Consider the following 16,609-nt stretch of genomic DNA (forward strand, 5'->3'; position numbering starts at 1 on the left):
GAAGTGATAACTTAGGGTATTCCTTGCTTGTGTGGAATCAACTCCCCAGAAGGTTGAAGTTGGCTGGGACATTCGTGGTTGTGGATGTTATAATACCTAACGTCTTCCTCTTTTTCCAGCATTTTATTAGCCAGCGCGAGGAGTTCGAGACTGCGCGGGATAGCATTCTTGTTTGGCTCACAGAGATGGATCTTCAGCTCACCAACATTGAACATTTTTCTGAATGTGATGTTCAAGCTAAAATAAAGCAACTCAAGGTGAGGAGTCTGCGAAGTGTCTGTGGGGAGGGAAACTATAAAGGGAAGAGTTTGCAGGGCCTTTTCTGTAGAATACACTAGAGAGTCATTGAAAAATTAGTTCTTTTGATCAGAAAAATATGCAGAAGATACTAAAGATATTACATTTTTAAGTTTCTTTTCTCTTTTCTTTTTTTAAATTTTCTAGAAAAGGTTTCTCTATGTAGTGCTGACTATTCTGAAACTCATTTTGTAGACCAGGCTGGCCTTGAACTCAGAGATCTGGCAGCCTTTGCCTCCCAAGTGCTGGTATTAAAGGTGAGAGCCACTATGCCCAGCAATGTTTAAATGTTTTAAAAGTGCTCTAATCCATTAACATAAGCACTTAAAGAAGGTCAACCTGGTTGTCAGTGATCGGGATTTTTGTTGTGGCTGTTGTTTAACATATCACTTATTTCCAAGATCTATACAGAGTTTAGGTGGCCCCCAGTTTCCAGAAAAAAAAATGCAACTTTCTTCTGCTTTAATTTTAAAAATTACTTTTATTTATTGTATGTGCGTGGCAGGAGCCAGGGGTGTCCACATCTCACTGTGAGCATGTAGAGGTCAAAGGCCAACTTAAGGTCGATTCTCTCCTTCCATTGTGCCCGTTCCAGGAATTGTGTCCAGGTCTGTCCTCACCTGTGGCAGTGCCCTTAGCTACTGAGCCATTTTGCTGGTTCAGGTGCAACATTCTTATGTTGAGATTTTATTCCACACATTCCACATTCTTGAAGGCTAAGTTAATTTTCAGTATGTATTGTATCATTCACTACATAATTCAGGCACAATAGCTAGCTAGAAGCCTTCACAGAAGAGATTCACATTGCATAAAAGAAGGAGTGTCAAGCTTGATGATTTTCAAGACAGTCTCTGAAGTTTTATCCCCAGTGTAATCTGGATGTGGAGGCTCACAGGTATCACTGCAGCACTCTGGGAAGTAAGAGAGGAGGATGTCTAAGAGTTGGACGTCAGCCTTGACTGGACAGTGCGGTCCAGGATATGGGCTGTAGACTGAGAAGCCGTATCAGATAGCCAAAGCAGAACAAAAAGTACATCCTATGGGGCTGCATGGCGGTAATCCCAGCACGTGGGACACAGAGGCAGGGGGATCAGGAGTTCAAGTTCTTATTTGTCTATGTAATGAGTTTGAGACTAGCTTATGCTACAGACCCTGTCTCATGTGCTAGAAACTGAACCCAGGATATTGAACATGCAAAGTACAAACTATACCGCCTAGTCACCTCCTGTAATGCTCCACTGCTGTGTAGTTTGTTTATTTGTATGTTTTGGGTTTGGTTTTTAAGAATAGTTATAAGGCCTGTGGTGGTTTGAATAAGAATGACCCCCTTAGGCTCATGTAGTTGAATACTTAACTAGGAAGATTAGAAGGATTAGACATATGGCCTTGTTTAGCAGGTGTGGCCTTGTTTGAGTAGGTGTGGCCTTGTTTAGTAGGTGTGGCCTTGTTGGAGGAGGTGTGGCCTTGCTTAGTAGGCGTGGCCTTGTTTAGCAGGGGTGGCCTTGTTGGAGGAGGTGTGGCCTTGTGTAGTAGGCGTGGCCTTGTTGGAGGAGGTGTGGCTTTGTTGGAGGAGGTGTGGCCTTGTTTAGCAGGTGTGGCCTTGTTGGAGTAGGTGTGGCCTTGTTTAATAGATGTGGCCTTGTTTAGTGGGTGTGGCCTTGTTGGAGGAGGTGTGACTTATTGGAGACCAAGCATCACTGTGGGTGGGCGTTCAGGTTTCTCCCTCAGCCTGTGGATCAGTATACAGCTCTTAGCTACCTCACGTGTTAACCATGCCCCCCGCCATTGAAGATAATGGACTAAACTGTAAACAAGCCCCAATCAAGTGCTTTATTTTATAAGAATTACCTTGGTCATGGTTTCACTCTACAGCGACTAAGACATTGCCTCAAACTTTTTGGTTTTTGTGATGAAACAAAAGAAATTACCCTTAATAGTAGCATGTTAAGGTGGAATAAAGTGCAAAATCATAAACACTGATGTTCTGCCCAGTGCTTTGACTTGCCCTTCCCCGCACAACTACCTCAGTTCCTTCCACGGGCAAATCAATATTTGAACACTTAAACAAGATATTTCTTCCAATTGGTATTTGGAACTTTCCCTTTTAGATTCTGGCAGAGTTGGAACTCATTACTACCCTCCATCTTCCTTGGCAGTCCTTGACGTCAGTGGACAATTTAAACCCAGGCTTTATTGTTGCACTGAAAGAACATCTATCACTTGAAACTGTCCCCATGATATCTCTCTGGAATCCTACAGAATGAGTGCAAATAATCTTTTGTTTTTTAATTGATTTTTCAAATCAGTATACCTTTATGCTTTGAGGCTTATGTTCCAAAACAAAAGAATCATGTGAGAATCTGTGGCCTCCCTTAGCGTATGTACGACATATGATGTGTGTTGTGTGGAATGAATGAAAATGTTCATCTCCCGCCATTGTTTTTACCAAGAATCATTGGCACTATTAATACCATGATGGTTGTCAATATTTCTCTGTTATTGTCTACCCGTACTATGTGTGGTGAGACATTCTCTTTTCTAACGTTTTTGTTTGTTTTGTTTTGTTTTGTGACTCCCACTCTGCCTTAACATTGTATTTTACTTTAGAAAACAACTGTTCCATCTTTGTGCACATCAAGTCAGATAGCCTCTGCATGGTCTTTCTGACACTGTGGGGGATGTGTACTTCACTGCGGCATCTTTTTGAGCTGTGGAAAACCCACATTGCATTTGCACCCTTTAGGCTTTCCAGCAAGAGATCTCCCTGAACCACAGTAAGATCGAGCAGATCGTTGTCCAGGGGGAGCAGCTGATAGAGAAGAGTGAGCCCCTGGATGCTGCTGTCATTGAGGAGGAGCTGGACGAGCTCCGGCGCTACTGTCAGGAGGTGTTTGGACGTGTAGAAAGATACCACAAGAAACTGATCCGCCTGCCCGTAAGCAGCACTTGCTTCTTTCTCATTAAGTCTAGAGAGAATTAGTTGTGTGGGCTTGGGTAGTCTGACAGAGTCAGGAGTCCAGAGTCTGGAAGCAGAATATCTGTTTGTTCCAATCTTTGCTATCACTGTCTGTGTAACCTTGGACAAGTTGCTTTACCTCCCTACCTCAGTTTTCCCAGCTTTGAAGTGGGCTGATTTATAGTCACTACCCTCTAGGGAGAACTGTTTTGTTCATTCACTGAGTGACCATGCTGTATTTCCATAAAGCCTTGGGCAGACTGTGTGGTATTCTTATTATATGGGAGATGAGGTAGCTTTGAGAAGAAATGAGAGGATGAAGCAAGAGATGTGAACAATTGCTCAGCATGTGAGGTTATTTTTGAATGAAGCATTTTCTTCCACTTTTTTCTACTTGCCCTCACAATTTCTTCTCGTTTGTAGAGGTGCTGTTATCCAAATATTTGAAATTTTCTGTGATAAAAAAACATGTTTTATGTCTAGCATATGGAACCAAAAGGATAATGTGTCGTTGTGCGCCAGTTGATTGAAGGCCTGCCTGCTCCTTTATTTGTATTACCTCTTTATTTAATTCTAATATAGTCCCACCTTACCTGTGCTAAAACTGAATTTATTATGTACTTTGAAAGTAATCAGAAAGTTCTTCTGTATTTGTTGATAAAGCTAACTCCATGTGGTGAGCAGGGTGTGCTGGCATTTCCTGAAGGTTGCACCTGTTTGGAGTTAGAGGCAAATCCTATTCTTGCTGTAACAGAGTTGGTGTGACTTCCGTTTTAGCTACCGGATGATGACCATGACCTCTCAGATAGAGAGCTAGACCTCGAAGACTCCACGGCTCTTTCAGACCTACGCTGGCAGGACCCCTCTGCAGATGGCATGCCCTCCCCACAGCCTTCCTCCAACCCCTCCCTCTCCCTCCCTCAGCCCCTCCGGAGTGAGCGGTCAGGGCGAGACACCCCAGCCAGCGTGGACTCCATCCCCCTGGAATGGGACCATGATTATGATCTCAGCCGGGACCTGGAGTCGGCATCTCGAACTCTGCCCTCAGAAGATGAAGAGGGCGAGGAAGACAAGGAGTTCTACCTCAGGGGAGCTGTTGGCTTGTCAGGTAAGAGAGAAGAATTCCTCTTGGGAATCCATCTGTGGAACACATTAGTTACTGGACTCATATTTCCTGAAAGGGTTAGGCAAAATAGATGTACATGGTCATTTGGGAATCATAGGGTGCCTGTCCCAGGGCTGGGCAGAGACTTCTGAGTGAGACTAGAGGGACAGTGATGAGTCTGTGAGGTGAGCATAGCAGTGTGCAGAGGAAGGAGGCCTGCAAGGTTTGTGATTAGCCTTGGGACTTGGGGTCATCTGAAGTCTGTTAATAAGATTGTGTTGGACAGCATAATATGGGCACAATGGATGCTGATGAGCAAAGGCCGAGACCAGTTCACTGTGCAGGGGAGTTTGGTACAATGGATGCTAGTGAGCAAAGGTCGTGACCAGTTCGCTATGTAGAGGAGTTTGGCCATTACCCTGAAGCTCTGTGACCAAATGTGTATTTTATCTGTGTGGACTCCATGGGTGGGCACAGATGGGAAGCCAGAGAACTTAGATGTATGTCATCAATGAGCATAGTTCATGATGATGCTCTATAAACCTGAATTAAGAAAAGGTGCCAAGAGGGGGTGATAGATCACAAGAAATGAATCTTCCCTTATGCAGTGATTGAATAGAGGTGGGAGTGAGTCTGGATTGGGCCTCTAAGTGAAAGATGAAAGTGGCCCTCAGCTATGAGAAAAATGCGAAAGAGAAAGCATGTTGTGCTGGATGTGGGGCAAGTTGTGAAATTGTGGGCGTAGACACACTATTTAAAGGACTTTCAGACCCGACAGTTTAGAAATAGACACCTGGGCCTCCATGTGTATCTGAAGGTGAGCATTAGGCAGGGCTTCTCCGTGTAACTAGGGATTCTCCGTGTAACTAGGGCTTCTCCATGTAACTAGGGCTTCTCCGTGTAACTAGGGCTTCTCCATGTAACTAGGGCTTCTCCGTGTAACTAGGGATTCTCCGTGTAACTAGGGCTTCTCCGTGTAACTAGGGATTCTCCGAATGCGTGGGGGGAATCATGAAGCTAAAGCACTCGGGAAAAAACAGGGTAACAACAACAAAAAACAATGGTAAAAAAAAAAAGAAAAAAACAACGGTAACACCAAAACAGCATCACGGGTAGCGAGGGGAGAGTGAGGAGAGACGCCCTTGCAGCAGGTGAACGAAAGCAATAACGAGTGAGAGAGCAGTGCAGCCCACGCTGTGTGTCATGTGGCCCTCAGCCACGTACAGCACGTACTGCTGGAAAGCCCTGCAACACGACTGCCACAACTGAGGCTGACTCTGGACAGAAAGTGCATTTAGATGCATGGACCCATTTTCAAGACTTAGTGCAAAGGATAGGCGTGAACCATTAATGCTGTTTATATTGATTACATTCCACGATTTAGCATTAAACCAAACCACTTTATTTTTATTACTGTTCTAATGTGGCTATCAAGTCCTTACATTTTAATGTATGTCTCACATACACATATGAGGAGTAGTGTTCTTTTAAAAGCTACGTACATAGAAATTCCTGTTCTAGGCCAGGCTCGGTGCGGTGCCAATCATCTGTAACCCTAGCAGTCAAGAAGTGGAGACAGGAGGATCAAGAGTTCAGAGAAACCTACTCTGCTAAGACTGTATTAGTTACTTTTCTGCTGCTGTGATAAAACACCAAAAGAAACTGAAGGAAAGCGAGTATTTGGGCTATTGTTTCCAGAGGAATAGAGTCCATCATGGCAGGAAAGGCATGATGTGGGAACAGGAGTAAGAAACTGGCTGGTTACATTGTCATTCCTACACAGGAAGCAGAGCCTGAGAACAGGAAGTATGATAGGATCTAGTCTCGTCAAAGCCCACCCCCAGTGATATACTTCCTCTAACAAGGCTCCACCTCCTAAAGGCTGCACAGCTCCTTCTAAAGCACTGTGAGCTGGTGACCAAGTATTTAGATGCATAGCCCTGTGAGGAGTGGTTCTCATTCAAACCACCACAGCTCTCCAGTCAGCTGGAGACTTGACGGGATGGCTGTGCTGTGTGAGACCTTCCCTCAAAGCAGACCTGCCAACAAAGGGAAGCCTTCTCCTGCCACTTAGCATCTTCTAGGTCTGCAGGGACCACACTCCCCTGGACACTTGTTTTCTCATCTACAAAATGGAAATAATACTACCAGGGATTCTTAGGGTTCCTGTGAGGACAAGAGTGCTTTAAACAGTAGCTGGCTTAGAAAACATGCCGTCAATGTGAATTCTTAGCAGGATTCATTACAGGAAGCCTTTGGCGAGCATGCATGCTTTCCCCTCTGTGCCAGCGGCTGTCAAGAGCAACTAATTTCTTTTTTCCTTAGGCAAACTTCTTTCCCACCACAAGGGAAGTGAGGTGTCCAGCAGTTAGCTGTCAACTTAGACTGTGCTCTTTTTGCAGACCTAGTGATCCCCGAGAACCCTGAGGCCTATGTAAAGCTCACAGAAAATGCAATCAGAAATACTTCTGGTAGGCACAAAGAAGGGGAACCTCCCACACCCACCATCTTACCACAACCCCCCTTTCTCAGCTCAGCTTCCCTGCCTCTCACAGCTTTGGGGCTCTGGCATGCCAAGACACAGCCTTCCTTTCTTCCTCTTGCATTAGGAAAAAAAAAAAAAAGCTGCTGGTTGACTGACACCAAGAATATGATCTCCATAAGCAGGTCATGAAATAGCTCCTCAGCTTGTCAAGTGGTAATCAGTGTCATTACCGAGAGAACTCGGTGCCTGGTGACAGTCGAAAGTATAGGAGGCAAAGCCCTTGCCCGGCCTGTGTGCGCCCGTCTCCCCCTTGGTGGAAGCTTTGTAGTGCTGTGACCTCCCACCGGCTGGGCAAAGGCTGTTTGACATGCCCTCTGTGACAGCCTCTGAGAGTGTGCAGAGACTGCAGCTGAGAGAACTTTTTCTTTTAATTTCAAAAGTACTACTTCCTCCAATGAGAGCTGTTCTCCATAAGAGTGTAATCCTTAGATTGCTATTTAATAAAACTATTTCTGAAACGGGAAGAGTTAAATAGAGAAACCAGTTTTGCTCAAGATTTCACCAGATCCCTCCCATACGTAAGCACAAGGAAGGTCCAGGTCAGTGTTTGGGGTGCGTGGCAAACCCTTGATTTGTTTCTGAGTCAAAATCTGGTTTATACCAGTCTGAAGTTTCTGAAGACCAACACAAGGACAAAACTCAAGCTAGTATTACAGTGACCTTCTGGATGATTTCCAGCTAGTGGTGTCTCCCAGGTAGCTTAGGAATACGTTTGCTAAAGCTTAGTTTATCCGTTATTTTCACCCAGTCTTCATGCCACACAGATAATCAATGTTCCTGGTCTGCAATGAGTGTGATACACATGCAGATACATACCCACAAGCACACGCCCACAGGCACACTCCAGTTCAAAGCTCTTAAGAGAAGGTGAGCGGGCGCCTAGTCAGCAAGGAAGAGCACGCCTAAAGAAGAGGCAGAATCCAGGTCTTGCTTCAGATAGCCTGTAAAAAGGGAAGTGTTCCTCTACGCATGTCTATTTTTAGTTAGACATGGTTTTCCTGGTTAACCTGAGACCATGCTTCAGTGAAGCAACAACCGGGATTTCAGTGGTGCTGCTGTCTCTGAGACAGAGACAAACCCGAGGTGAAGCCTTTCCTGCTCGCTGAGGGGACGTGGGACGCAGCTGGCTTTTGGTGCCTCTGCAGATTATCGGGGAAGCCTTTCACTGCGTGTAACCCTCTGACCACCATGGGGCTGGCTGGAGGAGGCAGCAGGCCCCAGCGGGCTGTTCTGGATCTGCTGCAGGAGCTCTGCCAAGCCCAGGCCGCTGAGTCTCTTTAGGAAGCACACTTACTGGCTTGGCCTTTTAAATGTCTAACCCTCTAGCAGGATAGCACTAAATCTGCTTTACAATTCCCAACCCTCACCCCACCCCAACCCCAAAACACACTCTTTCTGCTTCGCCACAGCTGAAATGCTTTCTGAAGCTCTTGACTGACGAGCTTAAATAAGTCAAGTGCTGTGATCCAGTAAAGACTCTTCTGGTTGACACCACAGGGGATCCCAGCTCACTGGAGCCACAGATGAGGCAACTGGACAGATCCCTGGGTGACAGCCACTTCCAGATTCAGCAAACTACAGATATCCTCAGAAGCAAAACTCCCACGGGGCCAGACCTGGACACCAGCTACAAGGGCTATGTGAGTATTCTAGCCAGCAGGCTCCTGACCTGGACCTGGATAACAGCACTGACCCAAAGCAGCCGGTCTGTCTGCAGCTCGTGGGCTCTGTGAGGCCCTAAGTGCAGAAGTACCTTGAACTGTAGACCTGGAGATGTGAAACAAACGCCATTGTCTGGAGTTGGTGTTTGCAAAGAACTCCTCTGTTTGCAGCTGCTGGAGCCCATTGTCACCACCAGCCTGCTCCCCTGTGCTGAGTACTTCCTGCGATCCATTTAGCTGAAGACAACAAAATGCTTTCAGCTCCAAATATCACTAGGTGCCTGTCCAAATTCAGCTAATAAATTTTGGACCAAGGTTATCCCCGGATTACTAAAATGATATTTTTCTGTTGTCATTCTTTTAGTTCTTTTTAATTCACTTAATGGCCTTGGGGATGTTTGCAATATTCTGCTTTTTATCTGGGGAGATTTTGCAATGCAAGAGCTGAACCTTGCACACAGCAGGCTGGCGTTGTGCTGCTGAGCTGCGCCCCAGCCCCACCTTCTGCTCTGGGAGCGCTGAATCTGAAGCAAGCCATCCTAACTAAAAGCAAGCTTCAGGAGAAGGGAGCAAAGGGACTGTATCTGTACCCGTTCTGTATTTTCAGTTGCTAGTGTATCCAGTAAAATCAATTCATTCTAGTCACTGACCAAGTAGTATTTTTTTTTCAGCAACATACCTTCAAGCAAGAGAATTTTAAAGTAACTCTCTCCCTGAGTACTTTGTGGTCAAAAGGAATAGAAAGCTAATTCCTACTGGTTTCAGCACATCTTACATGTTCTACATTTTGGAACAAGGGAGAGAGCTATTGTATCTGCACACATTGTTACTGGTACCCCGGGTCACTTCTCTGTCATGAAATCTCTTTTCAAATACAATTTGATTGCAATACAAGGGCTGGCGAGGCAGCTCAGTGGTAAAGTGTTTGCCTAGCATGCTCAAGGACCTGGGTTCAATCTCCAGCACTGTGTTAGATAAAAATCAAGTGAAGCATAGCTTTGTGATGACCATGTTGACATCACTGAGGTGACACTTAACCTCAATCAAAAGTATCAAAAAGTAACTGAAAGACACCGTCCTTGTGAGAGACACTGAGGTAAGATTACACTCTACTGACAAGTACGTGCTGAGAACTTTGTTGTTTCCTTCTTACTTTGCGTTATTTTGTTTTCCTTTACTTTGAGGCAGATTCTTGTCATGTAGCCAGGCTGGTCTCCAGCTCATGATCTTTCTCTCTCTGCCAACTGAATGCTAAGATCACATTCACACAGTGCCTAGCCATAATTTCCTGTTTTAGAACTTGAATACTGTATGTGACCTTACAGTATTTTGAGTTTTGAACCTAGTCCCATGATGGCCATTAAACATGGCTGTAAATTTTCTCATAAAACAGCTGGCTTTCATCTTGCTCTGAACTCTTAAGTATTTCAGTTATTTAATGTAAAAGTTGTTCCCATGAGATTTGTGGTACTAATAGTGTTTCCACATTCAGGTTTATGAAAGAGAAAGAAGAGACAATTAGATATTGCCTTTTCAGCTAAGGACTGTAGCCTTTAAATTGCAGATCAGTTTGAGCTGTGTAGATTCGTATGAAACATTGGTTCTCAACCTTCCTAACGCTGCAGCCCCTTAATACAGTTCTCATGGTACTGTGACCCTACCCCACCACGAAATCATTGCTACTTCATTTTGTAATTTGGATACCATTATGAATTGGAATGTAACTATCTGCGTTTCCCAATGATCACAGGGGACCTCTGTGAAAGGGTCAGTTGACTGTAAGGGGTCTTGACCCCTAGGTTAAGAACCACTGTTAAAAGACGTTTCAAGGCTTTCACGTGCCTATTATGCAGGCAGCAGGCAGAGTTTGTCTTTAAGGTTTCTCATGAGCTGGTGTGTGTGTGTGTGTGTGTGTGCACGCGCGTGCACGCGCGTGCACGCATGTGTGCTATGTTGAAACAGCATAGCCATTTATTTTTCCTGGAACAACACTGATTAGGAGAACACGGCCACTCTTCTGTTGAGGGACCACAAAGATGCTTTCCCCAAAGCACTGTGTCCTCCTGAGGACTGAGGTGGCAGGACTGAGTCTGTGTGTGTCTAAACAGATGAAGCTGCTGGGCGAATGCAGCGGCAGCATAGACTCCGTGAGGAGACTGGAACACAAGCTTGCGGAGGAAGAGAGCTTCCCTGGCTTCGTTAACCTCAACAGCACCGAGGCCCAGACAGCTGGTGAGTGAGTCTCCCCCTGTTGCAGAGACCCACTGGCTGCTTAGCCTCCCTCTACAGCATTTTATCCCACGGCAGAGGAAGGTGATGGAGAGCGTCACCGTGTGTCTTCTGCTCCATTTATTCCAATGCCCTGTGTGCGCTGCATCATCAGGTTCTTGTAGACAGTTTCAGAGTACTACTGCAGAAAGAAGTCAGGGATGGATTAGTCACGCCACACACCGTGCGTCCCCTCCTAACGCTCGCCCTGGTATTAAATCCTGTGTAGCAAATGCGCTATACACCATTGTCATTAGAGAAACAGATGGGAAGCCAGAGCCACCACACCCGTTTAACTGTTACCACAGAGTACAGCAGAGATGACCAGTGACATTGCCCTTTCTGTCACCCTTAAAGCCAGCTGCCACGTGTAGCTGCAGTAGCTCCTACGCCTCATGGGGGCAGAACTCCTGCTCACTGTCCTCTGTGTGCCCTGCCAGGTGTGATTGACCGCTGGGAGCTCCTACAGGCCCAGGCACTGAGCAAGGAGTTGAGGACAAAGCAGAATCTTCAGAAGTGGCAGCAGTTTAACTCAGACCTCAGCAGCATCCAGGCCTGGCTAGGGGAGACGGAAGAGGAGCTGGACAGACTCCAGCACCTGGCACTCAGCACTGACCTCCACACCATCGACGGCCACATCAAAAAGCTCAAGGTACCTGTCCTTGCTCTCCTGCCACCGGCGGCCAGATGCAGCAGCTAACGCATTTCTGTCTCTCTGTGTCTGTCTCTCTGCCTCTGTCTGTCTGTCTCTGTCTCTCCGTATGTGTGTGTAGACATGTTTATGTAATCACATAAGTACATATATGTGCACATGCTTATAGAGACCAGAGGACATTCTCACTTCTGTATTCATCATTTTGGTTGTTGAGATTTTTGTTTGCTTGCTTTTTTTGAGGCAGGGTCTCTCATCGGCTAGAATGTATCAGTTGGCTCCGATGGCTAGCCAATGAGCTTCAGGGATCTTCCTGCCTCTGCCTCTCGGTCACAAGGACTGTCTGCACACTCTTTTCCATGTATTATAGGGATCAAGCTCAGGTCCCCACACTTGTACCGTGAACCGTTTACTGGCAGTGCCATCTCCCCACTCATAACTTGTCTCTAGCTCTTCAGTTCCTCGGGGCAGCAGCCAGAAAGTATCTGGGTTAGTCTTCTGAGCAGTGTGACAGAAAGCCTGATGGAAACAACCCTATAAGAGGCATATTCTGAAGATTCAGTTGGTGGTCTGTTGGTATAATGTTCTTTGGAAATGTATACACCTTACCCTTGCTCATTCAAATGCTGATTTCTCTCCCCCACTCTCTGGTTTCAATCCGGATATTACATTGTGATACTTACTCTAGGCATCCTGTCTCAACTTTGTGTAAACATGCCAAAATAAAGCAACTAGCCTCAATGTTGAGCAATAAAAAGGAAGAAGGAAGAGAGGGAGGAGCCAGAGGACAGGAAGGTGGGAGGCAGAGGAGGAGGGGAGAGGGGCAGAGGAGAGGCTGGAAGAACTGAGGCTGGAGCAGAGATCTTGGAACGAGGTAGAGAGATGGACTGGACCTAATATATCACTAAAAGCAAGTATAATGTGGGAAATCCTAATGTTAGGAAACTATGAGGACTTGGAGGTTTAGGATGGAACAAATGTTGCCCAGCATTGTGTTCTAGGTTAATTAAATAAATCCCAGTCTCTGTGTGGTGATTTGGTTATACAGCTGTTTAGGATTAACCGCAGCTTTACTAAAAGATAGATCAATAGTAAATATTAATCATCACTTACAATAGTGGTCGCTTAGCTTGGCCTCATGCATGTGGGCAGAACATCAGGCTGGTGGACATATGTGGAGAAGGATGCTGCCCACCTCATGCAAGAAACAGGGCAAGAAGAAATAGCTGGGGACCACATACAGCCTTTGATGGAGACAACTTTCTCCTCTATTTCTACTCGTTAGGCCCTAGGTCTCAAATCTCTAGAGCTTCCTAAAGTATCACCCCCAACTGAGGTTCAAGCATTGAACACATGAGACTTGTTGGTGACCTTTTATATTCAGGTAATGTCTAACAAGAATGAACAGAATGCTCTCCTTTCCCTGGCTGTCTCAAACCTAAGCTGTTCACAAAGCTGGTTATAAAAAGCCAAGAGAAGGACCGTGTTAACCATGTTATACAGCAGTCTACCAGGGAAACCGCCACTTACAGCTTAATAAATTAGTATTTTAAGAACTGACCGGGTGGGTTCAATTAAGGAACTGAGACCTCAATAACCTATTTGGTTTCTTCATAAGAGAAATACAGATCTGATCAGAGCCTTGCACATCTCTGTGTAGAGATGGAGTGAAATCATTACCCAAATCACTTTAGTGTGAGGCTGAGGGAGACCTGAAATCATTTAACATTCTCTAGGCAGCGAAAGTTACTAAATTGACTACGGTGATGTCAAGAGTGTTGAGTAGAAATGAGTAAAACAAAACAAATCCACTGAGATTTTGTGGTGAAACAGTTGCCCCTGGCATCTGCTTTGGGCCTGGCCTGGTGAGTGTACAGATATTGGCCTTTAGTTACAGGTTGGGTTCTTAGACATCCTCCCCACCCAGTGGCACTCACTCAAGGACCCTCGCGAGCCCCCTGCAGACCTGGGCTGCATTTATCTTCAGTAGCTCTGTAGGCCCTGTGATTTTTGTCTAGAGACCATCAAAAACATGGTTTCTTCAGAATGAAGCCTCCTGGATAAGCATGTGTCTTTTGTGTTCCCGTGGTCTTTAGTGTATGCTGTTTGTTTTGTAATGATGCTATTGTGGCTTTTCTTTTTGGCAATCATGTTGCTTTCCTTTGAACCTTCAGGCACAGAAATGAATCTTCCTGCACACAGATCTCCATAGTAGCATCCGAGGGGAAACTCTTTGAGCTAGCCCTGTGAACTCCAGGACAGATGAGAGATGCGATTTACAGGAGCTGCACAATGAAATGCATTTTTCTTACAGTTTGTAAAGCACTCTGTCTAGGTAGCACTGCATTATAAACAGGCTCCTTCAAAACGACAACATGCATTGTTGACCAAAATCTGAGACTTCATGTGAAATGAGGCAAGAAAGAAAGATCTTGGATGTCATCCTGTGTGGCAAGCAGAAGCCCCCTGCCCCAAACCATTTTCCTAACTTCTGTCAATAGCTCTATGTTCTTTGTCAACAGATTCATGGGGTAACCAAGGACTTTTCACAGCATCTCTTGATTTATGCTGTCTTTGTGGTGGCATTTGGGAAATCATGTTGAGAACCTATTTTTTTTTTTAACCTAAAGTTTAAAAAAATTAAGTGGAGTTAGGAACATGACAGAAATAATGAGAAGTTGTAAGAAAATGTATGCTTCATAGTGTGATCTCCAGAACTGCTCACTCAGGATGGATCTTTGGGTGTTTACCTGCACACAGAGTCTAAACCTACTACAGAATTAAGAATTCAAGTTCTTGGTTCTAAGTTCTAAACTGACTATTGTTGCCTTGTTTGTTTTTTGGAATCAAATTAAATTGATTAAATCATGAAGTACACAATCAGTTTTCTTTACCATCGCAACAGTGTGGCCCATGGCACTGTCAGTATTGTCTTGTAGGCCAGTGTGCCTGTATTTCAGGTCACTGGAGGCCAGAATACTAGAATCCAAAGAGCTTTTCATCTTATTTCTCACAGAGAAATTTGAGTGCCATTGGTTTAGTGAAATGAAACTATTACATTTGAAAAAAATGAAAAGCACTGTCCTCCTCCTTCAAACTATAGCTATGTCTGTTTTGTCTTGCTGCGGTTGACCATTCAGTTACTCAGACTCCTTCATTCATTGCATTGGACACCATACTTCTCCATGAGGCTCTTCTTTCCTTGGGAAGCCCTTTTCCTTTTAATTCCCGTTCTGTAAAGACCTAGCAAACACCCTGAAAATATAACAGTGTGTCACATTTTCATGTGAACTCGTGAAACATGTGTGTGCGTGTGCACGTGAAGGGCACGAGACATCCCTGAGTGTTATTCTGATAATGCGCTCTGCCTTTTCCCTGTGACATAGTCCCTCTCTGGCCTACAGGTCAACAAGTGGGCTACGCTGGCTGGGTGTCCTGCAAGCTCCAGTAGTCTTCATGTCTCTACCCGCGGCTCTGGGGTTACAAGCGTGCACCACCACACCAGCCTCTTTTATTTGGGGATTGGACTCAAGTTCTGCCTTTAACAACAGAGCTTTCTCTCCAGCCTTGAGTAAAACATTTTCAAGGGTCTTAAAAGTGCTTTTTAAAAAATGTTTTCTTCATAGCTCTTGCCTGATTGTTCTCTTCAGGAGCTCCAAAAAGCTGTGGACCACCGCAAAGCCATCATCCTCTCCATCAACCTCTGCAGCTCTGAGTTCACCCAGGCCGACAGCAAGGAAAGCCGAGACTTGCAGGACCGCTTAACCCAGATGAACGGGAGGTGGGACCGTGTGTGCTCGCTGCTGGAAGACTGGCGGGGCCTGCTGCAGGATGCGCTGATGCAGTGCCAGGTGGGTGGGGCCGTGGGCAGAGGGTGGCACCCGGCTGGACACTGACGTTAGGGTTGCTTGGAGGAGGTGGCTGCTCTTCGAAGCCAGCCTTGTGGGTAGCTTCTCTTATGATGGGATCTACACCTGTGATGCGTGTTCAAGGAGTTTTGTCCAATCTTCTGTCTAGATTAGAAGCCAGTGCTCATCCCATCGACCAACTCGTTTGTTCCATGTATTCACTGAAACTTTTTCCCCAAACACTTAGGCAGATAAGTTTTGCACAACAAAACAAGCATTATAGATGTTTATTTATCCACTTGAGCTGGCATTTGCTGGGTTTCTTCTGTATGCCAGGAAGGCCCTAAGCAGTTAAGATATGGCCTAGCCTCTGCTTCCATTAACAAGACAATAGCAACAAAGTGTGAGGAGAAACTGGCAAGATGGCTCAGTGGGTAAGGGCAGCTGCCAACCTGGAATTCATGTGATGGAAGGAAAGAACTGATACCTGAAAGTTGTTCTTTGTCCTCTACATTTGTGTTATGGCATACACACACATACAAATACACACACACACAATATAATAAAAGTTTAAGGTAAGGAAATAGTTATCCAAGAAATTTATAAACACGGCTGTGACAGCAATGGAGAAAAGCCATTACAGTAGTCAAGGATCCTGTGGACATTTGGCTGACACTGGGAGGGTGTTGTTATGAGGGAGTTCAGCAGATGGGAGGTGCTTGAAGTATGTACAGGCATTGTCTCTTTATGAGCCGGCAAGAAGGCAGTTTAGCCAGTTTATAGCCAGCAAGGCAGGAAGTGATCAGAAGGTCAAGGCCCAGGTCACACAGAACATCGAGGCTCTGCCAGTCCTTGGACTGTATGCAGTGCCATAGGGCAGGACTGGAAGCTTCCTGCGAAGTGGCTTTCCCTGCTACTGTCCCCCTCACCCCCCACCCCCTGCTGTGTCTGCCTGCAGGCAGTGCCTTGTATGCAGGAGCTCATCAATAACAATGCCAAGTAAGGATGTAAGAAGACGAAGAAAGGAATACAGGATTGAGCCTGTGGCTTAAAAAATGAAAAGATTTGAGCATGTGGATGAGAGCTGCTTCTTTTCAGATTATCTATCAGCACTGCTGTTTTCTGTTTTATTTTGTTTTGTTTTAATGTCAGTGTGCTTTCCTTGTAAATATTCCCGCCAGGATGAGTTAGATGCTTTAGATAAACAGCGGAACTTACTCTGTGTCGGTCGAAACAGCGCTATTGAACTCCAGCCATAGCAGCTGTACTCCCTGTAG

At 45.4% G+C, this 16,609-nt stretch overlaps 1 protein-coding gene across 14 annotated transcripts in view; it reads left to right on the forward strand.

Annotated features, from left to right (window-relative positions):
* The window catches only part of Syne1 (spectrin repeat containing nuclear envelope protein 1), a 459,455-nt gene that overhangs the window by 428,623 nt on the left and 14,223 nt on the right, over positions 1-16,609 (forward strand). For 9 of the 14 annotated variants that reach the window (XM_060373516.1, XM_060373529.1, XM_060373518.1 and 6 more), the window contains 8 exons: positions 120-257; positions 3,041-3,232; positions 4,031-4,361; positions 6,761-6,829; positions 8,401-8,543; positions 10,673-10,796; positions 11,273-11,484; positions 15,135-15,335. In XM_060373516.1, the coding sequence (XP_060229499.1) occupies positions 120-257; positions 3,041-3,232; positions 4,031-4,361; positions 6,761-6,829; positions 8,401-8,543; positions 10,673-10,796; positions 11,273-11,484; positions 15,135-15,335 (1,410 nt within the window). The remainder of the gene's footprint in view (positions 1-119; positions 258-3,040; positions 3,233-4,030; positions 4,362-6,760; positions 6,830-8,400; positions 8,544-10,672; positions 10,797-11,272; positions 11,485-15,134; positions 15,336-16,609) is intronic. The other 5 variants (XM_060373530.1, XM_060373523.1, XM_060373524.1 and 2 more) reach the window with 2 other exon arrangements.

The sequence above is a fragment of the Meriones unguiculatus genome, chromosome 20, assembly GCF_030254825.1.
Source record: "Meriones unguiculatus strain TT.TT164.6M chromosome 20, Bangor_MerUng_6.1, whole genome shotgun sequence".
Classification (NCBI taxonomy): Eukaryota; Metazoa; Chordata; class Mammalia; order Rodentia; family Muridae; genus Meriones; species Meriones unguiculatus.